The 17,997-nt window shown below is 42.1% G+C and overlaps 1 protein-coding gene across 1 annotated transcript in view; it reads right to left on the bottom strand.

Moving 5' to 3' along the window:
• Positions 1 to 1,197: 1,197 nt before the first annotated feature.
• Positions 1,198 to 17,997, bottom strand: part of LOC121367581 (calmodulin-like protein 7) — a 68,547-nt gene continuing 51,747 nt past the window's right edge. The window contains exons 3-6 of the mRNA XM_041491855.1: positions 16,082 to 16,109; positions 12,375 to 12,521; positions 8,195 to 8,437; positions 1,198 to 1,434 (exon numbers count right to left, since the gene is read on the bottom strand). Coding sequence (XP_041347789.1) covers positions 1,409 to 1,434; positions 8,195 to 8,437; positions 12,375 to 12,521; positions 16,082 to 16,109 — 444 coding nt within the window. The 3' untranslated portion in view covers positions 1,198 to 1,408. The remainder of the gene's footprint in view (positions 1,435 to 8,194; positions 8,438 to 12,374; positions 12,522 to 16,081; positions 16,110 to 17,997) is intronic.

Below are 17,997 nucleotides of genomic sequence, written 5' to 3'. Positions count from 1 at the left end.
TTTTTCTCTTTGGCATTTAACTGCTCCATTCAAATTCCATAGCACCACCACCACCCCTACCCGCCTGCAACCGATTTGATCGGGCTGCTGGTGCTCCCTTGCACCTGCCAGTGCAGGCGGTCCCTCCTCTCCCCTCCCCGCACCTTTCCTGTCATGGACGGAGGAGCCGGCCAAGGCCGGCTTTTGTGCCCACGACAGGCGTGCGCTACAACAGCTTGTTCTGAATGTGCACGTAAAACCCTATGACATGACATGACATTTCGCTAGTTAGATACATACTCTATGTCCAATGTATAATATACTTTTTTGGTGTATTATAGGTCCTTATACTGAATCATCAGAGAAAACCCACTACATTGTTTCCTAATGCAGTAAGGAATCTTGTATGTGCACTTTCCCACAGACAGGAAAACACACATCTCGGCCTTGACCAGTTGTGGTGTAAACCCAATCAGTTGTATGGATCCACCAGGTGGTTCGATCCTGCGACGTACGCACCTCAGGCGAGCACTCAACCGACTGATGGGATCTAAATTCCGATGCCAAACATTAATTGGATGTTTACTTATCAGGAGTAGGTCCATGTACCCCCTTACACCCACCAGCACCACCACCCCCAATGAAGCAAATTTTCTTTTTTTAATACATTTTTCTAATGATGTCTCAACCCTCCCCCTATAAACGTCGCTCCCTACAGACCCCTCCCTGCTACGATTCTGCCTTCATAGACGCCAGCGTGCGTTTCTAATATACACCATAAGGAGGTTAATCGCTTCAGAATTCATAATAAAAACTGAAATTTAACGAACCTGTTATACGAACACATCCGTGTGTTCTCCAATGATAATACCATTTATAAACTAAGTAACACTGGCGTAGGAAGCAGCAGTGATGGTTTTTATACATGCATGCATATATATATATATATATATATATATATATATATATATATATATATATATATATATACTTTCTTTTGCTTTATGTGCATGCATGTATATACATAAGTTTGGTTATACCAGTTGAGTATAATTATGTGTGTGTGCAAACCCCCCCCCCCCCCTCCACGTTTTTGGCCCCTTCCCCCCCCCCCCCCCCCCCCCCCCCGGTTCATATGGGACTGTAGAATGAAGCCAGCGATAATTCTGTATTGGTCAACTGTTACACCATCTGACTTTGACGACAAAACATCCACAATAACTTGTATCCCAGTTTTATTCACAGAACATGGTAAGCGGTCTACAGAACAGCAAATGAAAGAGTGAGAAATAAAATAAATCATGATGAAGGTGCATGAACAAGTATTGTCTGTTTTTGTCCTGGTTTCACTTGTCTTCCAAATTCTGTAGAAAATCGTCCCCACGGATGATGAACAAAGAGGTGTGGAACCAGGCCAGAGTCGAACTCACTACTGCCCGTATATCGTCTTGTACTCTGAAACGAAAAGGAAAACAAATATACTCAACAAAATTAATTATGGGCGGGACGTATCCCGGTGGTACAGTGCTCGCTTGATGCGTGGTCGTTCGCGCTCTCACTCTCTCTCTCTCTCTCTCTCTCTCTCTCTCTCTCTCTCTCTCTCTCTCTCTCGGGGGGGGGGGGGGGGCGGCGGGATGTAGCCCAGTAGTAAAGCGCACGCCGTCGGTGGGCCCACTGGGCTCTTCCGATTAACAGCAAGGGATCTTTTATTTGCGCTTCCCACAGGCAGGATAGCACAAACCATGGCCTTTGTTGAACCAGTTATGGATCACTGGTCGGTGCAAGTGGTTTACATCTACCCATTGATCCTTGCGGAGCACTCACTCAAGGTTTGGAGTCGGTATCTGGATTAAAAATTCCATGCCTCGACTGGGATCCGAACCCAGTACCTACCAGCCTGTAGACCGATGGCCTACCACGACGCCACCGAGGCCGGTTTGCGTTGCTGAATAAAACCACCTCGATGGATCCATTTAACTGATTGTTTTTTTCCCTCGTTCCAACCAGTGCACCACAACTGGTCGAAGGCCATGGTATGTGTTTTTATGTCTGTGGGAAAGTGCATATAAAAGATCCCTTTCTGCATTAGAAAAAAATGTAGCTGGTTTCGTCTGATGGCCATGTGTCAGAATTACCAAATAGTTGATATCCAATAGCCGATGATTAATTAATTAATGGGTTCTAATGGTGTCGTTAGACAAAACAAACTTTCTTGGGTTTTTTTCTCCATTACAATTACAGTTATCTTTTCATTTACAAGTATAGTTATCTTCCCATTACATTTACAGTTACCTTCCCATCACAGCAAGACATCGGAAATGCCGGATATATCTTCATGTTTATTTTTAGTAACAGTGACATTGACCTTTGATGCAGAGAGGCGAAACGCGATCTCGTTCAAGATATCATGGTGATATTCCTGTATGAGACATTTCATGAACATTCGACAAGAAATGAAGTCCCTGGAGTGGCGATGTTGGGAAGGAAGGAAGGAAATGTTTTATTTAACGACGCACTCAACACATTTTATTTACGGTTATATGGCGTCAGACATATGGTTAAGGACCACACATATATTGAGAGAGGAAACCCGCTATCGACACTTCATGGGCTACTCTTTTCGATTAGCAGCAAGGGATATTTTATATGCACCATCCCATAGACAGGATAGCACATACCACGGCCTTTGATGTACCAGTCGTAGTGCACTGGCTGGAGCGAGAAATAGCGCAATGGGTCCACTGACGGGGATCGATCCCAAACCGACGGCGCATAAAGCGAGCGCTGTACCACCGGGCTACGTCTCGCACCTTGGCGACGTTGGGTGTCGTGTACGGGCAAGACACTGTATCTCACTGACGGCCCGTTGCTAGCGGATAATTAGAGTTATTTACCCATTTACAGTTACAATTATCTTCCCACTTAAATTACAGTTATCTTCTCATTTACAATTAAGTTATCTTCCCACTTACAATTACAGTTATATTCCCATTTACATTTACAGTTATCTTCCCAGTTACAATTACAGTTATCTTCCCGTTAACAACTAGTTATTTTCCCACGTACTATTACAGTTATTTTACAATTACAGTTATCTTCCCATTAACAACTAGTTATTTTCCTACGTACTATTACAGTTATTTTACAATTACAGTTATCTTCCTATTGACAACTAGTTATCTTCCACTTAAATTACAGTTATTTTAAAATTACAGTTATCTTTCCATTAACAATTAGTTATCTTCCCACTTAAATTATAGTTATTTTAAAATTACAGTTATCTTCCCATTTGCAATTAGTTATATTCCCATTTGGTAGACTGGCAATATTATCCGCAGAACTAGCCTGCTGTTTGACTCCTGCGATTATTTTATTATATCATGAGAGAATTAGCTGAAGAACACGGGTTGTCTTTCTCTGGACAGTTTGCCCCCAGGAAGGTGAATCAAGAAAAAAACAGACCCTGCTATGAAAGCAATTGAAGGGAGTGATTAATTGCTTCCCTAACTTAGATTATGGGGAGTCATTTTAGATGTTAGCAAGCTGGTACCATATAAATACATATATGCTAAGGGGAGCTAAAAACTTCTTGAACTAGTTTCAGGGCAGTGTTGGACCCCTTTAAACTGCAAGATTTGTTTAAATGTCTTACTAATTAAAGTTGCCGGTATAAACACATTTGTGGTATGCACTGGCATAGTCAGGATTTTATATTGGGGGCATCCCATATTTGGGGGGTGGGGTGGGGGGGGGGGGGTGGAGGGGGGACAACCCACACTATGTATGCATGCATGTATCTATGCATGTATGTATCTATGCATGTATGTATGTATGTATGCTTTTATAAAATTTAATACTGGTTGTAAAAAAAGGTTTGATTGTCGGGGGGGGGGGGGCATGTTTCTCGTGCACCACTACGTCACTGGTGGTATGTATGGTTATTGCACTTTCGGTGATTTATTTGACAGCCGATAAACCAGAGCATAAGCGTACGAGACGGGGGAGAGAGGAGGCAGCGTGAGGGGGCAGCGATAAAAAAAATCGGGAAAAATTAGCTGTCCCAGAACACTTTTCACCATGTATTTTCATCATTCAACCCACAATATTAGATGCAATCCATGTAAAAATGCGCGATGTATCGTTTGCAACCCTATATAAACTGTTTAGCAGTAACGTCCATAAGAATAAATGTTGTAATCCAGATTCGGGCTCTTTTTTTTTAATTCGGGCAAAAAATCAGCCTTCCCCCCTACAACAAGAGGAGCCTGTACGTCTATGGACCCAAGTGTGATTGCAAGGTTTTGGAAAAATCCATGTACCTATTAAGTTGTTAAAGGCGCATACCCTAGTTTTAGCCAGTAAAAATGGACACTAAGTTTCTTTAATCTTACAAAAGTGCAACTTACATTTGGATAAGGTTACAACAGAGAGAAGCTAAAAGAGTGTGGTGTTTAAACCGGGAAATGCTGTCTAAAAATATACTGACACTAATTTTGTTGTGATTAATTAAAAATATATTTATTGGACTTAAAATAACAATTTATGAGAGGAAGCCATTGATTGGTACTTTTGTCTGGGTTTTAATCCTGGTTTTGTTCTCGTTACACATATAATAGCAGAAACACACAAAATGGTGTGAAATGCGTTCACTACATGCTCAATCATGCTGCATGCAATGCACGTGAAATGCCAGTATGTGGACACATAAAAGTCACGTAACGATGTCATATTCCTCGTCACATTAAGAATGCCACGACTCAGAAAAGAACAAAGGGAGCGAGCGTTGGGCATGGTTCAAGGGGGGACTTCGTAAAGCCAAGTTGCTAGGATCTTCAGAGTCCATCCATCAACTATTGGACGACTTGTTGAACGTCATCAACAGACCGCGAGTGTCCATGATCGACCTCGACCTGGTCAACGTCCCGTTACGACCCCACGCCAAGATCGGCAGATTCGACGACACCACCTCCTTGACCGGTTCAGAACTGCGACGATGACAGCAAGCAACACGATAGGACGTCATGGAAGGCCTATCCATCCGATGACGGTCAGCCGTCGACGGCTGGACTCAGATGCAGACGCCCGTACAACTGTAACATCATGACACCGCGACATCGTGCTGTGAGACTACAGTTTGCTCTCCAGAATGGTAATCATCCACCAGCCTTTTACCGGAGCATTGTTTTCTCAGTCCCGTTTGTCTGTCTCCTTTGCCGATGGAAGAGCACGTGTGTACAGGAGACTCCATGAACCGTACGCTGACGGATGTGTGAGGAAACGTGATCGGTTTGACGGCGGTTGTCTGATGGTATGGGGGGGGGGGGGGGGGGGGGGGGGGGGGGGGGGGGTGCAATCAACTGTGATTTCAGGAGTGATCTCATTATTGTCCAGCCCAGCGTTATGTTGACGTTATTCTAAGACCAGTTCTCCAGCTACTTTTGCGCCGTCACCGAAGACCAGGAGGTCCCCTTCTGTTTCAACAAGACAATGCCCGTCCACATACTGCAAGCATTACCCAGGCATTCCTGCAACAAGCCGGTATCACCGTTATGAACTGGCCCGCCGTTTCATCGGATTTGAACCCAATTGAACACATGTGGGATGAGTTATGACGTCGTGTACGTTACCGCCAGCCACCACCGCGTAACGTCGCTGAGCTTGCACAGGCGTTTCAGGAGGAGTGGAGGAACATTCCTGTGGCTTATTTGAGATGTTTGTGCCAATCCTTTCCCCGTCGTCTTCACGCATGCTCACGGGCCAATGGTGGACACACCAGATACTGACCTTGATATGGGGGGGGGGGGGGGGGGGGGGGCTGAACTTTTCGATTACGAATGCAACTCGATTATTGATGATAACTGGCCATGTTTCCATGCGAATGTATCTCATGAATACCAATCATTAATGTCATATTACATTATCCATCAATTCATTAATAGTTTGTCGTTATTTGCAATGAAAAGTTGTTCTTGCGTTTTCATTGTGTGTCAGTATACCTATAGCTTGTCTCGATAACCATTTATTCTCAGACGAACGTGCATTTTGGGAATTATGAAAAATGCATTTTGGGGTATTGCAAAAAGCTGGACGACCAGAACCACTTCAGGTGTACGCAAATGAGTACTTGTAATTTAAATGATCCAAAACGGCTTTAATAGTAAAAAATATACTTAACTCCAAAAGAAACGCGAATACGTAGATTGGAGGTTTTGAGTGCACTCATTGAAATACGTCCCAAAGTTCTTAAAATAATCGTTTCTATGAAAAACTTAAACAATTCGTAAAGATGAGATTTCATGTTATTGACATGTTAAAAATCGAGGTCGCATTGTCATTTGAAATGTCAAGGCCATGGCGCTTCTTCAATGGCGTCACATGCCACTCAAACATGTCCACTAATAGCGGGTGTGTCCGCCATTGCTGGCCATGACCGCCGCACACCTCCTACCCATGGAGAGGAAGAGGTTCCTGATGAAGGCCCTGGGCACGTTGTTGTAGGTGTCCACGACGGCCTGGCGGAGCTGCTGCTGTGTCACCACGGGAGCAGGGCGTTGGTTCATCATGCGCTGAACCTCGTCCCACAAGTGCTCGATGGGGTTCAGATCCGGGCTTAAAGCTGGCCAGTCCATTGTGATGATGTTGTGCTGTGCCAGGAATGCCTGGGTGGCCCGTGCCGTGTGTGGCCTGGCGTTGTCGTGCTGGTAAACCATCTAACGGTGACCCGCAAAAAAAGGCACCACCACAGGCGTGAGCACTTCGTCGATGTAGCGCTGTGTGCTGTGACGCCCCTGCCGCGTCCTCGGCCGTTGTTGTCGAAGATGACAGGTTGTACACGACGTCCCCAGGATATGGCACCCCACAGCATGACGGAAGGCCCTCCCCAACGGTCCCTCTCCATAACACACGCATCTGTGAAGCGCTCACCTCGACGCCTCCACACCCTCATACGACCGTCGGCCCTATCTAAGCAGTAGCGGCTTTCGTCGGAGAAGACGATGTTCTGCCACTGTCGGTTCCGCCACTGTCGATGCAGAACAGCCCAGTTGTGTCGTGCAAGGCGGTGTCGCTGTGTGAGACGTTGTCCAATGTACGGTCGACGACAGTTCAGATGGATGGCGATCAGACGACGTCGTACCGTGGTGTAGGAAACGGGGCGGTTGTGGGTTCCCACTGTCTGCCGGGCTGTTGTGGTGGCTGGTACGAACCGATCACGCATGTGAGTTCGGACGATGTAACGGTCCTGGCGCTGTGACGTCACTCTGGGACGGCCGCTACGTGGATGGTCGACGACGTTGTTGTTCTGTAGAAATCGGTCTATGAGACGGTAGATTGTCGAGACATGGACACCGAAAGCACGTGCAACCTGCCTGGCATCCATTCCGGCCTCCAAATTCCCCAAAGCTCTATGTCTGGAATCAGCGTTAAGTCGTGGCATCGTTGTATCGCTACTCGTAAAATGAGTTGAACATTGCTGTCTGGCGTTTCTTTTATACCCAGGCCTGGTAGTGTTTCACGTGCAATTCGCATCTTTCATGATCCACCCGTTTTGCATTCCAGATCGATTTTGGTCGTCAATTTCAGCACGTGCGTGACGTCACACTGTACTCGTTTTTTTCATGCGTTATGTGGAATTGGATACGCTGACAAGATGGCTATTGGTCAACTTAATCGATTTGTACATAGTTTATTCAAATGTGGGTTTTTTAATATTTTAAAATTTTCGCGTTTCTTTTGGAGTTAAGTATATGTTGTAGTGTTTAAAAACTAGGTTATGTCAAGTTCGAGGTGTACCGTCAAATATTTACGGAGTAAAAGCAGCTGTGAAAGTGATTAACAGTAATATATGACATTGATTATTTGTGCAAATACTATTATCCATTGACAATAAATAAATACACTTTTATTTGTTATACAGTTGTTATGCAGTATATACCAGCGGTTGAAACTAATGCAGGGTACCCCCAAAAATGGAACTGCAATTTCCATTCAGCAAAAATGACGGTTGCTAATAAAAGCATTAATTAAATCTCTTAAATGGTATGTGACCCCACCCCCATTTTCTTGCTGGTAGATTAGATGTGAGGTGCCACACTTTTTATTGTTGTACTTACTGGGTGTGTTGATACGCTGCTTATATCAGTTTTATTAGTAAACGTTAACATTATCGGCAATAGGAATTGATTTGGTCTATTAGAACCTCTAGGGCCATACTAACCATCCCAGCTGAGCTTGTCGTCTCCGTTTTTGTCGTTGCTCATGTAGTAACTGGCGACTTTGAGCTCCCCGCGGTCCGCGGGAGTTCCCACGTGATTGGTGATGGCCAGGAGTTCGTCGCGCGTCACGTAACCGTCGCCATTCGTGTCGTCAAGGGCGAACCACTCTCGAGCAGTTTCCTCGCTGTTATCCGGAACCACGATATTCCTGATGTATTCTGGGACAAACTCGATGACGCCATTTCCTGTAAAAAAAAAAAAAAAATAAAGCAATATATATTTTGTTTACATTATTTCTTGAGTGACTACACTGTAGGACAAATTACTGGTACTGGGTCCGTATTCCTACATACCACGGCCTTTGCACCGACGGGGATCGATCCTTGATTGATCTCGCATCAGGCGAATGCTTTATCACTAAACTAAAAGTGTGTTATGTTTACGGGACACCACTAGAACTCATTGATTGTATTCATCATTGGATATTGGATGTCTAACATTTGGCAATTCTGATATATTTTAGTCTTAGAGGAAACCTGCTGCATTGCTCCCTAAGCAGCAAGAGATCTGTTGTTGTTTTTGAGGTCATCTTCTAATGTAGGATTTCTAACTTTCTAACTGAGAAATGAACAAAACTCGTTCTTCTTTTCTCATCCTCGCCATTGTGTTTATTATAGACTTTTGGTGCCATATAAAACAAAGTGACGAGTTTAACGTGTTATTAGCCTGACAAAGCAACACAATTAGAAACAGATCTGTATATAAGGCAGATTTCTATTCAAGGCAGGCCTCTTCTATTTTTCGAGACGCTCTGAAACCTGGGCCCGTGCTTATAAAACTTTTAGAGTCCAGACTCAATCTCTAATGACGTCACACGCATACAAATGGTATGGCGTTGTCATGGCATTAGTGTCTCAGACTCTATTAGAGTCTCGAGTCTAGACTAAAAGTTTTATAAGCACCAGGGCATCGTTCCACAAAGCGATCTTAGCGCTAAGATCACCTTAAGTGCATATGTCAGCTGTGCAGTTACGATGCTCTTAGGGCTAAGATCGCTTAGTGGAACGCGGCCCAGGCCTGGCCTCTAATCGAGGCAGGCTCCTATTCCAGTATTTACGGTAATTTACAAAATAACACTGCTGTGTGGGTGGACGCCCCCGCTCTCTAGTCCGAGTACTCTGACGGTAAGAGAGCTAGCTGGACATTTGGACGGTAATCAGCGTTGTCAGTTGTCCAAATGTCCGTCTAACTCTTCTCTTGTTTTAACTTTATTAAAGTGCCTATATCCAAACAAGAAGACGTTTTGGATTTTTTAACACCACATTGATTTATTAATCATCGGCTATTGGATGTCAAACATTTGGCAATTCTAACATGCAATCACCAGAGAAAACTCGCTACATATTTGTCACGGGGATCCTGATAATACCCGTAACTGAATAAAACACGAGTATCCAAATATCTCTTCTAACTGTATATCTTTTGGATCTCTCTGTATCGGGCAGGCTACTACCCGAGTGGCCCGGCTCTAGGAGTATTCAGAGATAAGATCTTATATAAATATATATATGTAGCAAGTTTAGTTCACTAGAAAACACAACAAAACACAATACACTTTGGAATCTGTATTAACTCTAACGCTGACAAATGTACTTGCCGCAGTAGTTAATTAACAACAACAATATAATAACAACCCAGAGCTAATCACTTAATTAGTTAATCAGTAGGTGTCTAGTTTACACAATATTCTAATCACTTCACCGTGATACACACACACACGTGTGATAATTGAGAAACGCTGTCAGGGGAACTTAATTAATAAAGGAATTACAACTCTATTCCTAACTGGTTAATTTTTAATTAAGCCTTAACTACTCATACAGTAACCTTGTAATACAGAATTAATACTGGTACATATCACAATAAAGACAATAACCTACAGTTTACCTAGGTCCTCTAGGATGACCGGCTAAGCTTTATCTTACCAAATACTCGTATAAAAATATTAGAACAGTGAAGCCTACAATTTACTTCGTCAGATTACCGGAGACACTGTCTAAAGAATATTGGTATAATACAGTATTAAAATATTTAAAGTCACATCAATCACATCAAGGTTATACAACAGAGCAGAAATAAATATATTTACCAAGTCCGGTCTGAACTAATATATTTCGTTCAGTTGGACCACGTCCGTTCCCCTGGATACTTCCAATGTTTCTCCCTGATATATCATGTCATGTCATGTCATAGGATTTTACGTGCACATTCAGAACAAGTTGTTGTAGCGCACGCCTGTCGTCCACGACAGGAAAGGTGGGGGGGGAGGGGAAGAGGAGGGACCGCCTGCACTGGCAGTTGCAAGGGAGCACCAGCAGCCCGATCAAATCGGTAGCAGTCGGGTGGGGGTGGTGGTGGTGCTATGGAATTTGAATGGAGCAGTTAAATGCCAAAGAGAAAAGGGTGCGCAATTTTGATTGAGGGAATTTGGCGCAATTTTGAACGGTCGGTCCAAAGGTAAATGGCCGAGCTAATATAGGTTTTGATATTAGTGAATCGAGAGTAGCTCGTTGATTTTAGGCCTTCTTATGATGTGTATTTTTCCACAGCGACCAATACGGTATATTTCTTACAAGCCTAGACTGATCGACGCCTAGTTCGCTAGAGATACCATGGTGGCGCGGAGGTATTACGTAACCACTCTCCACATGGCCTCCACATCTGGTCTGGGTGTGTATTGGGACGCAGGACTACCACCGTCGCGCGGGGGTATTATGTAACCAAGCTGCACACGGCCCTCTAAAACAATTAACATCGCCACAGGCGAAAAGATTAGAGCATGTTCCGTCACAATATTTGTTTCTTGTGCAGAAAAAGGATAGAACATACCACGGCTTTCGATATACCTACTAGCCGTGGAGCACTGGCTGGGATGAGAAATAGCCCATATGTGCCCACCGACGGGGATCGATCCCAAACCGACCGTGCATCAAGCGAGAGCTTTACCACTGGGCTACGTCCCGCCCCTTATATCAAAAAGAGGTTCAGACACGAGCTGTGTTAATGTCAGGAAGAAAGGAAGGAAATGTTTTATTTAACGACGCACTCAACACATGTTATTTACGGTTATATGGCGTCAGACATATGGTTAAGGAACACAGATATTGGGCTACTCTTTTTGATTAGGAGCAAGTGATCTTTTATATGCATCATCCCACCGACAGGATAGAACATACCACGGCCTTTGATATACCTACCAGTCGTGGTGCACTGGCTGGAACGAGAAATAGCTCAATGTACCCACCGACGGGGATCGATCCCAAAATGACCGCGCATCAAGAGAGCGTTTTACCACTGGGCTACAATTCGCTCCTTATACTATATCCAAAAGAGGTTCAGGAACTAGCTCTCTTAAAGGGACATTACTGAGTTTGCTGCAATGTTTAAGATGTTATCAACTGAAAGAGACGTTTTAACGATTGTAATTACATATTAAATATATTTTTCTGCATAAAATATTAGTGGCTGTATATTGAACGTGTTTCTGATCGTTCTAATATTTTTAATAGGTTAAATTTATTTTATTTTCTAAAATATTGGGGGTTTTTTTTTGTACGTACGAAATTATTTGAAGACAAAATCCAGTTTGGGTTTCTTACAAATATTAAGACGACCAGAAACACATTGAATATACAGACACTGATATTCTAAACAAGAAAATATATTTAATATGTAAGTTTAATCGTAGAAATATTGTATTAGTTGAAAACATCTTACAATGCAGCAAACTCAGGAATGTCCCTTTAAATGTCGGAAAGAAAGAAAGAAATGTTTTATTTAACGACGCACTCAACACGTTATTTACGGTTATATGGCGTCAGACATATGGTTAAGGACCACACAGATTTGAGAGGAAACCCGCTGTCGCCACTACATGGGCTACTCTTTCCGATTAGCAGCAATGGATCTTTTATTTGTGCTTACAACAGGCAGGATAGCACAAACCATGGCCTTTGTTGAACCAGTTATGGATCACTGGTCGGTGTAAGTGGTTTACACCTACCCATTGAGCCTTGCGGAGTCGGTATCTGGATTAAAAATCCCATGCCTAAACTGGGATCCGAACCCAGTACCTACCAGCCTGTAGACCGATGGCCTAACCACGACGCCACCGACACCTACCGTTGAGATCTCGCCTCTTGATGAACTTTTTCACCGTCTCGGCCGTCACGTGGGGGTTGTAGTCTCTCAGGTGTCGCAACATCTCCTCGTACGTCGCCTTGCCGTCGTCGTTGCCGTCAATCTGGCTGCTGAATCGGTCCTTCAGTTCTGAAAATATCACAAACAGCGCTACGCTAATTTGAACAGAAAAGAAAGAATTTTAAAGAGGCACACTCAACAGATTTTTTTTTTGAAAAGTTAGTTTGTTTTGTTTAACGATACCACTTGAGCACATTGATTTATTTATCACCGGCTAGTTTATGTCAAACATTTAATATTTCTGACATTATAGTCTTGGAGAGGAAACTCGCTACATTGTTTTCATTAGTAGCAAGGGATTTTTTATATGCACCATCCCGCAGGCAGGACAGAACATAACACGGCTTTTGATATACCTACCAGTCGTGGTGCACTGACTGGAATAAGAAATAGCCCGATGAGCCCACCGACGGGGATCGATCTTAGACCGACTGCGCCACATGTGAGCGCTTTAACACTGGGATACGTCCCGCCCCACGATCACATATGAACGAATGGATAACATTAACAAGTAACTACGAACTCACTGTCTGATAGCTTTGGTGTGTGCCAAGGACAGTGTGCTTGGACCTTAACTTGATATATCCATGAAAAGCAAAATATAATTAATGAATAGAATACTTTTGTTTAACGACATCACTAGAGCACATTGATTTATTAATCATCGGCTATTGGATGTCAAACATTTGGTAATTTTGACATAGTCTTAGAAAGGACACCCGCTACAATTTGTAATTAGTAGCAAGGGCTCTTTTATATGTACCATCACACAGACATGATAGCGCATACCACGGCCTTTGATATACCACTCGTGGTTCACTTGCTGGAACGACCGCGTATCAGGTAATCGCTTTACCACTGGGCTACGTCCCACCCCATATTGTTAGAGTTCGGTTTGCTTGTTAAAGTGGAACAGGTAAGCATAGAAATACGTGGGGGGTGGGGTGGGGGTGGAAGGTCAAATTTTCGAATTCAGACAAAATCGATTCAAACATTCGGTCAATATGAGCTGTCCTGAAACATTTTTACCAAGTATTTCCATCATTCTACCCACACTATTAGTTGTAATCCTTGCAAAAATGCAGAGTGGTTGCTTAGCAGCCGTCTATAGCTGTATCATAATAATGCTATTATGAAAGAAAGAAAGAAAGAAAGAAAGAAAGAAAGAAATTAACGACGCACTCAACACATTTTATTTACAGTTATATGGCGTCAGACACATGGTTAAGGACCACACAGATTTTGAGAGGAAGCCCGCTGTCGCCACTACATGGGCTACTCTTTCCTATTAGCAGCAAGGGATCTTTTATTTGCGCTTCCCACAGGCAGGATAGCACAAACCATGGCCTTTGTTGAACCAGTTATGGATCACTGGTCGGTGCAAGTGGTTTACACCTACCCATTGAGCCTTGCGGAGCACTCACTCAGGGTTTGGAGTCGGTATCTGGATTAAAAATCCCACCTCGACTGGGATCCGAACCCAGTACCTACCAGCCTGTAGACCGATGGCCTAACCACGACGCCACCGAGGCCGGTATCCTATTATGAATAAACGTTGTTATCGAGATTCGGTCATTTCCGCTAATTCCAGCAAAAAATCCCCCTCCCCCATATAATATGCTAAAGCAGATAAGTCGCGTCATCCCAAATATACGCCCCCCTGCATGTGACAAGACAATTTGCATAAAAAGGTCAGTCGTTTGTCTGAATTTCTTTCGCTTCACGTACCAACATAATTAAAGATATTCCACTAGAAAAGAAGATGGAATTGTTCTGTCACCTCCAGTGACGGGCAACTGTTGAGGGTAAAATGAAACCGGCGACAGTGACATCAACACATGCTGGAAAGTGGTCTTTGCGGGGGAGATGTCGTTATCATGTGTACGGTTCTGTACTTATCTGGCCTTGATTTGCATGTGGGCTAAGCGGCACGAACATCCACTAAATTACTTCCGGAGTGTTCACGCCCCAGTCGTTTGCAATAAAGGCCCTTTGTTAGTACTGCATTGTGGTTTAGTCGTCGACGTGTTCTTTTATTTTTTGACGTTAATAAAGTTTCCTATTTCTATTATTGTTTGTCAGATTGTGCGCAATCTCCTTTTACAGAAAAGGATATGTACAATATTGTTTGTGCTCAACAGAAATACTTACGAACACGTCTTGGGAGACCCAAGAAATAGGGGCTCATTGAAGAATGACTCGTTAAAAGGGCATCCTAATAAAGTTTTGACATTTGCAAGTAATATTAAAGGGACATGCCCGAGTTTGCTCCATTGTAAGATGTTTTCGACTAATAGAATATTTCTACGATTAAACTTACATATTAAATATATTTTCTTGTTTAGAATATCAGTGTCTGTATATTCAGTGTGTTTCTGGTCGTCTTAATATTTGTAAGAAGCCCAAACTGGATTTTGTCTTCAAATAATTTCGTATGTACGAAAAAAAACACACCGTTTTTAGGAAATAAACTGAAATTTAACGTACATGTTGTACAAATATTAGAATGATGAGAAACACGTTTAATACACAGTCACTAATATTTAATTCAGAAAAATATTTATTGATATGTAATTACAATCGTTAAAAAGTCTCTGTTAGTCGAAAACATCTTAAAAATTGCAGCAAACTCAGGAATGTCCCTTTAATGTGTTTGTGTGTATATATATATATATATATATATATATATATATATATATATATATATATATATATATATATATATATCACTGTGTACGAACGGAAGTGTACACTAATTTGACTAAATTACTAGCTGCAATTTTCCGATATTAACTACGACCTGTCGCCTATGCAGTAGTTAATAATGAAAGTACCGATACAGAAATTCACGTCCCAGCAAAATTTACACTTTATAATTCAATGTATATCAGCTTAATTAATTTGCAGCAAACGAAATATTTAGTCAAACAGGCGCGTGTGCAGGAAATTGTGTAGAGGAAGTCTAGACTGGCTAGTGGTGTTTTTAGGGGAGGGTTAGGGTCATCCGTCTCCGCAAAATACATTGAAATCAATCCCATATAATCAGGGTCGTAGCTAGCGGGGGGGCAAATTCGGAAAGCATTATAGAAACTTAAAGAAAATTCTCTTCTTAACTGTTTAAGGAGTTTTAGACTATTAACTACTCAGTTGCCCCCCCCCCCCCCCCCACCCCACACCCCCAAACAAAAAATCCTAGCTACAGCCCTGATAATATATCACATGAGGAAGGGGACTGTTCTGATCGGAATATTAAATATAGGCTTAGTCCGTCCCATTTTCCTACAATTTCTTCTTCTTCTTTTTTAAAAAAAAATAATTTCAGTTTGGTTTGACATAAAAATAAAAATTAAAAATTTGTGTGTAACTTAGAAAACGATCGGCTCACGAATAAATAACTTGTAATAAATTCCATAGTATGACCAAAATGCGTTCTCCGTGGGATGGAAATGTACATGTGCCTATTACAACTGTATTACTGTCACACATAATTCATTAAAACTGTAGGTCACGCAGATTTTCATTTCCCAGAGACCTCCTCAGTGCAAACAATGTATTCCGACAGGTAAAATCCCGGGCTTTTGGGTACACACCAAACTGGCCACATTCAATAATTAACGAAAAATACTTACCCGTTAAATATTCAATAGACATGCATGCCTGAAAAAAAAATCAAAATTATACAATAAATAAGTAAGTAAGTAAACAAGTAAGTACATAGATATACTTAGGTTAGGTAGGTAGGTAAGTAAGCTAGGAAGGTAAGTTAAGGTAGGTAGGTAAGGTAGACGGGTAGGTAAGTTAGGTTAATACGTAAGCTAGGTAGTAAGTTAAAGTAAGTCGGTAGGTAGATAGGTAGGTAAATAGGTAGGTAGGTAAGGTAAACAGGCAGATAAGGTATGTAGGTAAGTAAGGTAGGTAGGTAAAGTTTTTTTTTTAAAGACACCACTAGAGCACACTGATTTAATAATCATCGGCTGTTGGGTGTCAAACATTTGATAATTTTATATCCTTAGGAAGGAAACCCGATATATTGTTTCATTAGTAGCAAGAGATCTTTTTATGTGCACTGTGACGGTACATGCTCTTAATTTCTTTTCGCCTGTGGCGATATTAATTGTTTTAGAGGGCCGTGTGCAGTTCCAATATGCACTTAAGCCCAGATGGGCAACTTGTTACGTGATACCTTTGCGCGACGGTCGTCGAGCTTTTCTAATACACACCCAGCGCAGTTGTGGAGGCCATGTGGCCAGTAGTTACGTAATAACTCCGGTAGTGCTGTTTATGACCAGGGGATTGCTCGCGGAATGGCGACAGCCAGTCTGGGCGATCTAAGAAAAATATGCCGGCGTGGTGTCTGTGGAAAATTCACATGATACGTGAGGTGCCGCGATGTACCCCCAGGCGATACTGGGATTTTTTAATAAATAGCTAGGGTTTTAGAGATATCGGGGAGAAACATATTGAAAGGCGTCCAGGGGGAACGTTAGTCCGTCCGGACTGGTAATTATATTTTATTTCTGCTCTGTGTATAACCTTGATGTGATTGATGTGACTTTAAATATTTTAATACTGTATTATACCAATATTACTTAGACGGTGCTGCCGGTCATCTGACGCAGTATACTGTAGGCTCACCGTTCTGATATATATATATATATATATATATATATATATATATATATATATATATATATATATATATATATATATAAAGCCTTATCCAGTCATCCTAGAGGACCTAGGTAAACTGTAGGTTATTGTCTTTATTGTGATAGGTACCAGTATTAAGTCTGTATTACAAGGTTATTGAATGAGTAGTTAAGGTTAATTAAAAATTAACCATTTAGGAATAGAGTTGTAATTCCTTTATTAATTAAGTTTCCCTGGAAGCGTTTCTCAATTATCACACGTTACTGAATGAGTAGTAAGGGTTAATTAAAAATTAACCAGTTAGGAATGGAGTTGTAATTCCTTTATTAATTAAGTTCTCCTGGAAGCGTTTCTCAATCATCACTCGTGTGGGTGTTGTGTCACGGTGAAGTGATTAGCATATTGTGTTAACTAGACACACTAGATTAACTAATTAAGTGATCAGTTCTGGGTTGTTATCATTTGTTGTTGTTAATTAACTACTGCGGCAGTACATTTGTCAGCGTAGGTTAATACAGATTCCAAAGTGTATTGTGTTTTTGTTGTGTTTTCTAGTGAACTAAACGTGCTATAATAATATATACTTTATATAAGATCTTATCTCTGATCATACCTAGACGATCCAGCGGGTATAACTGCCTGTTACAGAGAGATCTAATAGATATACAGTTAGGAGAGATATTTGGGACAATCGTGTTTCATTCAGTTATGGGTAGTATAGGATCCCCGTGACATGCACCATCCCATAAACATGATTGCACATACCACGGAATTTGATATACCAGTCGTGGTGCACTGGCTGGAACGAGAAATAGCCCAATGAGCCCGCCGACGGGGATCGATACTATGTATGTATGTATTATTTTATAACTTTTTTTACCGGCCTCGGTGGCGT

This window comes from Gigantopelta aegis, chromosome 1 (assembly GCF_016097555.1).
Source record: "Gigantopelta aegis isolate Gae_Host chromosome 1, Gae_host_genome, whole genome shotgun sequence".
In the NCBI taxonomy this organism is placed as follows: domain Eukaryota; kingdom Metazoa; phylum Mollusca; class Gastropoda; order Neomphalida; family Peltospiridae; genus Gigantopelta; species Gigantopelta aegis.
Note: the sequence above shows the minus strand (reverse complement) of the source record. Positions and strands in the feature narration are given on the sequence as shown.